Source organism: Periophthalmus magnuspinnatus, chromosome 4, assembly GCF_009829125.3.
Source record: "Periophthalmus magnuspinnatus isolate fPerMag1 chromosome 4, fPerMag1.2.pri, whole genome shotgun sequence".
NCBI lineage: Eukaryota > Metazoa > Chordata > Actinopteri > Gobiiformes > Gobiidae > Periophthalmus > Periophthalmus magnuspinnatus.
In genome coordinates, this window is record NC_047129.1 from 8,853,176 (window position 1) to 8,864,945 (window position 11,770).

The window sequence follows — 11,770 nt, forward strand, 5'->3', positions numbered from 1 at the left end:
AGTCTACAAACCACATGAAGAAATGAGCCTTGGTACATTTCAACCAAACTTCCAACTTACAGAATGTTTTGGTTAACATTTAAAGTAACACAAACCTGTCATTGGGGAGGCTATATCAGTGTTTTATGTGGAATAAGTGCATGTAAGGTGGTGCAAAAGTTTATGTACCTACCAGTAGGTCTACCCACAATGCTACTGTTACTAATGTCTTTGGTTCCATTAATGGGTTGAAATAGTTTATTGCCTGTGTTTTAGTCATCATCATTAAGGCGCACCAAGACATAGTTTTGTCATTGCATAGTGATGCTAATGCCATTCCTTTCTAATAATGCAGCCTAAAAATTGTCTTTAGCCTATTGTTGCTGGTCTCTGGAATGTAGCCCAGTAAATTTGGACATTAACTTACCCACTTATCGTCTCTGGAGATATGAAGTAAAAGATAGAGAGGCAGTTTGATCTGTAGTTTGGCAACAATCTCTGCAAGTGTTAGAAGATCTGGCACATCCACATAAATTAGCAGTTTGGTCTGTCTGTTGCTGAGAAAGTAGTTACATTCAACAACTATAGAAAATAATAAATATAAAAACATAATTACACCCATGTAACCAAAATGCCGACCCCCTCTGTGGATTGTGGGCCGCCAACGCTTTCCAAATAAATATGCATTCACCAGTGTTGACTCACTTCTTGGTCAGGAATCTTTTTGGTCAGTGCGGTCTTAAAAGCATTATACAAAACAATCTGAACACAAATGCTGTACACTTCATTTCTTATGTGGCAGATTTAGGATATGTGTCTGTAGATGTCTCTATAGATCTATGAACTTTTGTTGGTAAAAAGTGCTTCTTCAGCTTTTAACAGGATATTGCTTCTGCCAGTTGTCCAAACCATGACCACATTGCCATACTCACCAGTACTTTATCCAGACACACGTTTTAAAACATTTTATGAGCTAAGACTAACATTTAAAACATGTACTATTTGTAGTATATATGTCTTTGTAGAAATGACCCAAATGATAAAACTAAGAGGCATTTTATTTTGTACCTTCAAGCCTCACACTCTTTTCATGCACATGTTGCTATATTCAATTCAAATAAACAATCATCTACTTTTTTCTGCATTTTAAACCAAAGCACAACCAGTTTAATCAGATTTACTAACTTTTCAGACCAAGTATTAATTGTAGTTCTGCAAATTGAGCTGCATGTGACATTTGTGAGGTGAGTTGTAGTCTTTAATACATTTCTGGAGTGTCGTGTGAAAGGTGGAACTGGATGTTTTCAGGGTGTGATATGATCCTTGTCAGTATCAAGACATGCACCAGGCCACATGACCTGCACTGTCCCAGGACAGACTGGGCTCTGGATGGGACTAGACACGGCACAGGGACAAATACACTCTCATGTCATGTCCTCTGAAGAGCAGTTATTTACAGGTGATATTGACAGAGTTTTTTGTGTTGCTAACCCTGTGGGGCAGCTTTTATTGTTCCATAAATATCCCTGCTTATGTTTAAGAATGCTAGTAATGTTTAGTAAAAGGTAAAGTCCTTTTTCATTTAACATGTACTATAAAATGTCTCAGATTGCAGATTGAGTTATGGTAACTAAATGTGTTCAGCCACTACCGACCATCCTGGTCTATTAGAACCTAGTAAATGATATTCACAAGATTTTCCAAGTCTGCAAATGTAATATTTATTTTTTCCTCTCTATGTCCCTTTGGGGGTTCTGAAAATAATGACTCACAGAAATTACAAATATTTCTTGTATATTTCTTGGAACTTTTTTGAATGCATCGCAAAGGTAGAGAGTTATATCACATCACAAAAAGGTAAGGGTCTTGGAACAACTCAAAATGTTTTTGGAATGTCCGTAACACGGGGAAATCATCAGACTGATTATTCCCACAGTGAAGACATCCTTTGATCAAAGCTGATGTTGAACCATTGTCAAAAATCTTCCTCCAATTAGCTCCGCTGCATTGTCTATATTAAAACAGCATGATCTTATTCTCTGTACGCAGGCTGATGGACAAGACATGAATGAACTCCTGTGATTGACAGGAGGCAACATGGCTCATGATTGCAGTAACAGACATACTTACTCATCCCATCAGCTCTAATAGGCTGTGAAAATAAACACTATATACAAGACAACACAGGTCCGTGGGGAGGGAAATGCCAGGCCATTAACTCACAGCTCATTTGTACTCACGGACACTGACAGCTTCACATGAGTCCTGCTCTAGTCACACTGGACTTGGACCCAATGAGCCCAGAACAAGTCCAGAGGGATGTGCAGAGAACTGGAGTCACATCTGTCACTGCAGAGAGCCATGGAGGTCAGAACTCTACCAGGGCCTAAGAAAGAGACTCTCCTAGGACCACAGGGCCAAGACCAAGACCTGATGAAAGACAGAGTTACAAAATCCACATCAAATCCATTTTTATTTAATTCAGAGGCTTTTTTTTAAAATCATTTTTGCTCAGGCTGTACGTGCTCTTTATGGGATATTTGTAAATCTAGGCACAAATTGTTCAAAATAATATGGTATATTCATGGATTGGAACTTCCTGTTTATTGGTGACATTTTGAAAACTTTTGACCTTTCAAAACTCTGAATATTTAGTTTTGAATTGTTAATGTCTATGGTGCACATTGTTCATCTCTCTGAAACTCATGGGGATGTTGCATAAGTTCATATTTATTCTATTCCGAATTTTATTTTAAACTTTCAGAGGCTCTTGCCTGACTCCACTGTGTAACATATTTATTTTATCAAGACATAGAAGCTATAACATTGTAAACCCTTACCTCAGTTCATAAATCTTCACTGTTAAAATGTCAAATCCTTTGGATAAGTCATTGTTTTAGTCTGAAGCATAGACTACACAAACTGACTAGACTTTCTGCTTAAGCGATTAAGAGCTTTTCTCACAGTTCCACTGTTTGAGTTGATCTGATCCTTGATTTACACCAGTTACAAAAAGAGATAGAGTGACTGGCCGTACTGTGACCACCCTACCATAAAGCTGTTGATTTTAAGTTGGATAAAATCCTTAATTCCAGTGTAATTTGAGATTGCTTACTTTATTTCATCATTTGCAAGTCAAATTAACCATGTATGTTGAGAAGTGAAAACAAAGCCATGACAAAACCCAGATATCTGGTCAAGCATCTGGTCTTGATGTTGACCACAAAAGTGCTACATCATACGGGCTCTGGTGTGTCGTAATTGCAAAACTAACACTAGGCTAAAGAAAACAGAACAAAACAGTATCAGTTCGAGTATGTTTATGTACATATACACACTGTATACATGTTGTATGCCAAATCAAACCTTACTGTATTGACTTTTAAGTTGCTAGTACACTATGAGAGCCCTTTCACATTTAATACTGTTTGCTGTTGTCAGGCAAGAAAATATTTCATTGAAGTTTTCATGCTTTGGTTTTAAAATATTAGTGTCATTAAGTGGTCTTCAAAATGTTCGTTTATTGCAATATACTGCACTTACTTACTGTTATTGTAACAGCTCTACCCACGTATGAAAATGACGTAATCTTGAGAATGCCAAACAGAGAGAATATTACCTTTGAACTATATTAAACCCATTTGTTTATCCCAGTATGCGTACCTGACTCCTGACCCTTACTTTTGACCCCTCATGATCCTTACATTGCCACAAATTAATCAAGATGCAGAGGTGAATGCACATGACTTTTAAAGGAGGTCTTGAGTTGTGAAGTGGTGGTACAAGGTCATAGATCACAGGTGCTTCCTGCCGAGCATCCCCACTCAGACAGCGCCGGTCTGGATTTCCACTCTCCTCTGCTCTCATTTTTATAAGGGGAAGTATTCATTCAGGGAGCCGTCTGGGAAACCACACGTTGTGATCAGCGGTGTGTAACATGTCACGCACTGCCAGCCCAAAGTATACAAGCCCTCAAGCACACTCCATTATTTTAATATTGGTCATGTCTGGGATTCGCTCTGCTCATTATGTAACCTGTACTTTCTGTCTTCTCTCACTTAGGAATATGAGCCCACCATCTACCATCCCAAGCGGTCATCCCAGAGCCTCCACCAGGACTTCACAGTGCAGTGTGAGAAGATGGACATCCCCTTCCTGTCATACCTGCCCACAGAGGTCAGGCCCTGCTTAGACTTGTTTTTAACAGAAAAAAATCTGGATTCAATTCATTTTTCAGATTGATAGTCTTGTTTGTTCTTCTGTGAACAGTGGCCTGCAGTTTTTCAGAGATTGTTGATGCTAATGATTACCATTTTGCAAGTTTTCTACAGTGCCAAATTCTAAGCTCATTTGTTGTTTTAAATGCATTTCTGAACAAAAGCAAACAGTTGTTAACCCTGTATTTTATTTTTATTTCACTTGACTGATAATTCTCTCATAATTAAAGATGCTCTATGTAACTTTTATGTTGGATGTCATCTGCTACTCTCCAAAAGGATGCTATTACATTCTACTACTAAAATGTTCCATAATATGGCATTAAACATACCCGTCTTGGAGTTTTATCTATTACAATATGTTTTTATTGCTCCTCTCATCATATCTGACCCATGATGTCACATACTTGTCTCTATAGATATGGATTAGCTCAATGCCATATTGTGGAACGTTCTAGACAAACCAATAATATCTCCATCTCCTACAGAAAAATTACATAGTACACCTTTAAACAACAGTATTTCTAATAACATTTCAACATGCCCTGTTCTCCACTGTTCTGAGCAGAGGATGACAGCCCCTATTTCAAGTGTATTCTCTACTGAAAAAACTATTGAACTCAAAGCTCACATTTTTCATACTGCATATTATTAACCAATGACATTTGAACGATATTACATTGTAAATCATTGTGAAAACTTTTTGAATATTGAGTAGATGCTGTAAACCATTTATGTTGTGTTCAGGTGCAGCTCATAAACGATGCCTATAACCTAGTGATTGATGCAATGCTGGGCCCAGAGGCAGACATAAGCAACATTAAGGAGCCCTACTCTGGCATTCTGGGTACTCTGAAGCAAGTCAAGATTCCTATAGCCAGTGTGGACGTGCCTTCAGGTAAGAGTCAGACTCAAAGCTTTTCAAATGTGATCTATGGGCCTTTGGGTGGCTCCCTGTGAGTGCCGGCCAAATGCAGAGAAAAGTTTGAATGTGTGGAGATAAATCTTATGCTTGAGTCAATGCTGTGTGAATTCATCAAAAGCCCTTGATTCAAATGCCGCCTCCGCCACACGACATTCAGCTGATGCTGCCTGTGTTTGGACTTCTGGACTCCTCTGTATGAGCTCTACCATTTCAAATCCTGGTCTGGCTATATACGTAAAGATGTAGAATCTCAAGTATACAATGAATAAACATATTTACCCCTAATTATAATCTAATTTATGTATGATTATTTTGTTGATTATTTCAACAGCTAAATTATGGTATTACATTTCCAGACAATATTAAATTATTGCATCATTTATATTGTTCCTTAGTGTGGCATTAAGGAGAGGCGAGCCCACTCACAATCATGTATTTTTTTCAAGGTATTTAAAAACAGCTATGATTGCATATATGTCTGATATGAATTTGAACACCCTAATGTTCATATAAATGCTCATTTAAGGCAAAACTATAACATTTTTATTGTGACAGGCAGGTGGCAGAACCCCCCACCAGAAAATTTACTTTGTACGCCTCTAGTTTTTCCATAGCTACTGTTTAACGCTGCTGTTTTGCTCTTCATTGTGTCTGCAGTTTTGTCTGCAATCTACCTGATATCAGGCTACTTAAAATTAAATGCTCTATCTTTGTTGTTCCAGGTTGGGATGAGGAGGAGGCCACCCAGGACGGCATTCACCCTGAAGTCCTCATCTCGCTCACAGCACCCAAAAAGTGTGCTGCCTGTTTCTCAGGGAAGCATTACTTGGCCGGACGCTTCCTGCCGTACGATATCCAGAAAAAATATGAGCTGAATCTCCCAGACTTCCCCGGCACAGACACTCTCATCGAATTGTAACACATGGGGAACCATTATGGGTCAACATGGCTACTGTTTCTTTTCTCTTCACTTGTTTTGTATTTTAAAGGTGTGGTTTAATGTTAATGCTGTCTCAGTTCTGTAGGTCAGCCTTTGGAGTTGTACTGCGATGATGTCATAGCGCTACTTCCGGGTCCGATGGAATCTTGGCTTCCTTTTTTGAGTGTTAAATGGCATTTGTGTGCACTTTTATCATATGTCTTTCTGTAATTGTTCAGGCCTATTATTGGATTTCAGTCACTGGACTTTTTCCTGTTATGGACGCCATTTTGAGGACTTATGATTTAGATAGAATGTTTTGTTGATTGCAATGCCGTCACTAGATTTACAGGTTTCTCATCCATCTACACCAAACTTATTCTTACTAAACATCAGCCTGTCCAGAGACTACAGGTGGAAATTAGTATTTATGCTATAACCTGGCACCAAACATCTTTCCTGTTTTCTAAGGTCAATATAATGTTGTGCACTGTCCCTGTTCAAATAAAAGCATACCATACCATACCATACCATAACATACTTAAAGCCCTCGGATACACAAAAGATATATTATGTTTTCAGTGGTACAGATATATTGTTAAAGAGGCTGTTGTGGTAAAAATAAGACCGCTGTGTAATCTGCATTTAATTATAAAGTGTTCTTATCCTCCACAAATCAGGAAATAATACTACTGTTAGTTTTTTTTAGAAGTAGTGTGACAGTTGACATGTGGTTGTAAATTTGTGGTGAATAATTAGGACGCTAGCAATGCTTTAGGAGAGTGAGGAATAAGTTTGGACCACTGCAAAAAGATTAAAACATACTAAGTTTGTTTTGATGTTTTTAAGACAGTAGATTTCAGGTACAGCATCTTTAGTCCATATATCTGCTCTTTTTGCTTATGGATGTTAGGACCCATGACATCACACTAAACAACTCTATAGCTACATGTGCTATTGAGATACAGTAGGAGGTTCATATTTAGATACAGTGGTGCCAGTCGTGTTTTTTAGCCAACGGCATGAGGAGATTTATGTTTCTCATTGTTGCAGTAGCATTTGGCCTGTTACTCTTTACATTACAACGTACTATATTACTGAGGAAATGAATTTTTTTATGCTAAACACTGGAGTTTTGTTTTGGTCCTATATTTATATGTAATATTTTAATGATGTGAGAGATTGTTTTCTGTTGATGCTCTTCACATTATTTTTGTTGAGTCTCTTTTAGCTGTTCAATATAAGAAAACTATAATTCTCAATAAAACATCATTTAATATTAAGAATGCTTTTCTATTGATCATACTTTGCTGCATGACATTTTTATGAAACAGCACTTTCTAAGTTTGTGCCAACTGGTAAAATTTGGTTTTGAGTTTGGTAGCGCTGGACAGTTCTTATATTAAATAATAGGAGTATATGTCTGTGTAATCCCTCAGTCATCCAAGTGTGATCCATGGTAAAAGAAAAAATTAAATCTGTCAACTGGACAAAAAAAAAGCTGGAGTGAAGACATTTCGCAGCTCATCCAAGCCACTTCTGCAGTTCTGGTTAGATTGTTGGTGGACACCGCCTTATATCTGTCTGAAGGGAAGAGCTAACTACACTGACACTAACACACCTGTTGTGTAGAGTTTCTGTGTGAACTGTGAGTCGTATTTAGTATAATCCCTCAGGCCCATAATGGGTGCTCTCACACTTATTAGCACACCAGCTAGCCCTGTTGGTTTCTTTGTTTAGGTTTAGGTCTGAGGATGGAGTTATAGATAAGAAATAGAGGATATCTAAAGGCCCCGATTCCTGTTCAAAGAAAGTAGTTCCTAAGAAAAGTTGCCTCTTTAACTCTTTTTTGTAAGGAAGTACTCTTTGTCTAGTTGACAGATTTGAATTTTTCTTTTACTATAGTAAAAGGAGTAGTGACACTTAAGTAGTTACAGTTGTATTTGGAAGCAGTAATAGTAGAAATATTCATAGTATGGTATTACTTTTGTTCCAGGAGGCTTTAGCGGCTCTGAAGATCTTATTACTATGCGGAAATAAGAGTTAGTGCTGATACAGGTCATTCACCGCATACAATAAATATATTTTCTTTTACAAATTTAATGACAACCCCACCTTATTTGCCAGCTATTTAGATGTTTCTCATTTAAATTGATTGCATTGCTGTTGTGGCTTTCTCAGTTTCTATTCTGCTCTCATCACCCTGTCTACAGCTGCAGCCCACAGATGTTTCTAATGTAGAAGGTCTCACTAAGCCCGTGGACAGGACTTACCAAGCAACAAACACAAACAAACCAATTCACCACAGACTGGAGACTAGTGCGAGGTATTAGCTAATGACATTTCTATTTGTACTGTGTGCCACTCGATAAAGTATCTTGTCAGTAATTCCTTGTGTTTTTCATAACACATAACCAAGAGAATAACTCATACAATAAATTTCTATTATAACTGGAAATTTATTTTTGCTAATGCGCCACACATTTTCCATTTCGTCTCAACGTCTGGACTTGGGAAAACTTAAATGCTGCTGATTCATTAGGGCAAAGTAACAACGCACAGCACAGCCAACCTCCAGTAACTCTGACCAACTGGCTCTGATCTGCTGGCTATGGTTACACACACATTACATAGAAGGCTAAGTACCCTGGCACTTTGGAGGTGCAGTATTTTAAATTTACTGTTAGTTTGTTAACAACAGATACTTGTACTGTAAATGTTTCATCTAAAATAAAATGATAGACAACATTTTGAATGAAAAGGTTGAAATAGTAAGCACAAAACTAAAACTGATGGTGTTGATAATTATGACCAAGCATGTGTGTGTATGTGTGTGTATGTGTGTGTGTCTGTGTGCGTGTAGTGAATGGGGAAAATAATCTTTGGATATTGAATAAAGTTGTAGAGTTTGCATGTTGTCCCAATTTCTGTTTTTGCTCCACTTTCTCTCTAAAAAAGGTCAGATTCTTCCTCCACTAATTAACCATCCACAGAAGAACTGCTGACCAAGAGGGTGACATAAATATGAAGAATTGGTCCCAAGCCCGCTGCTCATGACAGGATGTCCCAGAATTAGAAGTAAGGGTCACACGCATATGACACATTTCCACACAGAGACTATAAATTCTACCTTACCTGACTTTTACAACTCTTGCAGTGCCATTTTTTCTTATCTGTGTTTGAATGTACTTGAATGTACGATACAGTGACAGGTTCAACAAATCTTTCCTTGCATTGTGTAACTTTTATTGTGGAGGATCTGCCAATCATCTTCATAGAGATGAAATGCCCCTTTAAGCCAAAAGAAGGGCCAAAGGTAATCAGGACACATCATATGACTCAATATAGTGAGGAAACATCAAAAGTATCTCAAGTGGAGACAAATAAGCTTTTAATTAGCAGATCAGCAGTGCAGGACATACAAGTTTTAACAAATCCTGCTGCACAGCTGGGATAGATGGCAAGCTTCAATACAGTCAATAAAACTTGGAAATGCAAATATTTTACCTCATAGGCCTGTACAATAATATAAATGAAACAGAAACTTTCTGTAAGATTACCTGAATCGTTAATAGAAAAGCACTAGTTTAATGCTCTATTTGCTATAATTGTGCTCACTAATTGCAGTATCGCTGAGTTAAAGCCTATCACATCCAATAAAAGCAGCATTCAATGGACAATTGTGTGTTTATGGGATTGCATCTGGACTGGATTGAGTAATGGAAGCCATAAGCAGGTGTGATCTGGCCCTAATCCCCAAGTGTTACTTCAATGCGAATGACATAACTGGACTGTGGCTGTGTTTATAGTGACCTCATGTATTTATTTACACCTAGAGGCAGGAGCTTCTTCAGAAAACTAACAGTGCCCAGGCAGTTACACATGTGAGTGGGTAAAAAAAGTCAGCACAAAAGAATGTCCAGACGTTCATCTATGACGGCATTAAATCTGTCAAATGCATTGTAAAAATATGTGTAAGTTCTCAATGGCGTCTCCGATCCTTGTCTAGATACAAGGAGGACATGTTATTGCCATGGTCAGTGTCATTTATTAGACCTTAAGTTTTAGAGTCGTCTGCTACCACGATACAGGACAATAATGACTGGCAGCGGCACTTGTCATAAAATCCTGTGCAAGATTCCCTTACACGGAAAACTATAGGTTATATGGTGTATAGATTAAGTGGGTTTAGTCAAAGCGGCACTCCAGTCCCACCAGGATCACCAGACTGTTCAGGATCGCCGAAGCCAAAAATAGCTCATTTCATGGCAGCTTTGCTTTGTATTTTATTTAATGCTCAGGAGATGTCTATGGACTTTGCAAGCCTTTAGAAGCATTGACGCTTGGGGTAAAGGTATTAAGAACATATTGCTTCTGCATATTAAGAAAGTAAATCCTGTGCTGTACGTTTTTTAAATAAAATATAGGCCGACCTTTTGTAGGTATTTCAAATATGTGCATTTCATTTCTGTTCCACTATGATTATGTCAAGATACTGAGACAAACTGGTTCTTTAAAGTTTTCAAAGTTTGTTCAAAGTTGTTTCAAAGTTAATTCAAGGGTAAATTGTGTATTGTGGTAGTGATTTGACCCCCTGTGGCTGAATTTAATTTCAGTTGAAGTTGTCCTGTTCTGCCAGTCTATACCAACTATATCATTGCTTTGGTCTATTATTATTATATTCTCTAAAATTGAAAACTCTTTCATGCTTCTATGTGGCTCATAGAGGTAGAACTGCAGCATATGTGCAGACTTAATAGCCTGGCACTGTGTCTTAAGATTTAATCTTCGACCGCTAAGTGCTGCTTCACTGTCCCATTATTGAAGGTTCATGTCTCAAAATGTCTTAATAAAAAATCCATCCAACCATTTTCTTCCACTTATCCGGAACCGGGTCACGGGGGCAACGGTCAGACACATCCTCTAGCTGAGAGACATTGTCCCTTCAGTGTGTCCTGGGTCTTCCCCGGGGCCTCTTCCCAGTGGGACATGCCCGAAATCACTAGTTATTTTGTCAGTTTTTTTAAATCGCTGTTGTCAAAACATCTCCAATAGCAAGAAAAACATCCATAAAGATGCATTAAACAAAACAATAACAAAAAGTAAACAAAAGAGCCATGGAACAAGCTCGTTAAAGGCTGAATCACTGCTGATAAATACATTTATCACACTACACTGTCCCGATATTTTTGGCTAAGTTCAATATTTAGCACCCTTAAATCCTATCTCCAGCTTTATTACATTTTATGAGATGTGATGACACAATTCTGATCTCCATAATACAATGAGGAAAATAACCTAAAAATAAAAATCCTGTGGTTAATGTTTGTCACAGTTCATTACTTTCGCTCAGACAATAATTGCTTGTTTTAATTGTTTGTAATTTGTTTAAAAATTAACAGCAGGTGAGGTCAAAACATACCCTGCATTCTTATTTTTACAAGTGCTGTTACCAAATTGTGTTTAATTTGAATGCGGTGAGTGAGGACATTACACCTCATAAGCCTGTCCCCTGTCTGCACTCAGGGCTTTTTCCTCGGCTGGCTGTGCCATATGACGCCACTTCCACTATTTGGCAACAAGTCCACCTGCAATCAGCAACTGTTAAAGAGCTACAAAACCAAAGCACAGAATACATGTGGGAGCGTCGTGTTTGGGGATGGAGGGGTGACTGGTCAGGTGGTCAAAGGAGGACATATTGAGAGATCAGAAAATGAAGGGATATTAGAT

At 38.0% G+C, this 11,770-nt stretch overlaps 1 protein-coding gene across 2 annotated transcripts in view; it reads left to right on the top strand.

The window, feature by feature from the left end:
- Positions 1–6,376, top strand: part of yjefn3 (YjeF N-terminal domain containing 3) — a 51,834-nt gene extending 45,458 nt beyond the window's left edge. For both annotated transcript variants that reach the window (XM_033991960.2, XM_055221457.1), the window contains exons 5-7: positions 4,042–4,155; positions 4,944–5,094; positions 5,844–6,376. In XM_033991960.2, coding sequence (XP_033847851.1) covers positions 4,042–4,155; positions 4,944–5,094; positions 5,844–6,040 — 462 coding nt within the window. In that variant the 3' untranslated portion in view covers positions 6,041–6,376. The remainder of the gene's footprint in view (positions 1–4,041; positions 4,156–4,943; positions 5,095–5,843) is intronic.
- Positions 6,377–11,770: the final 5,394 nt, after the last annotated feature.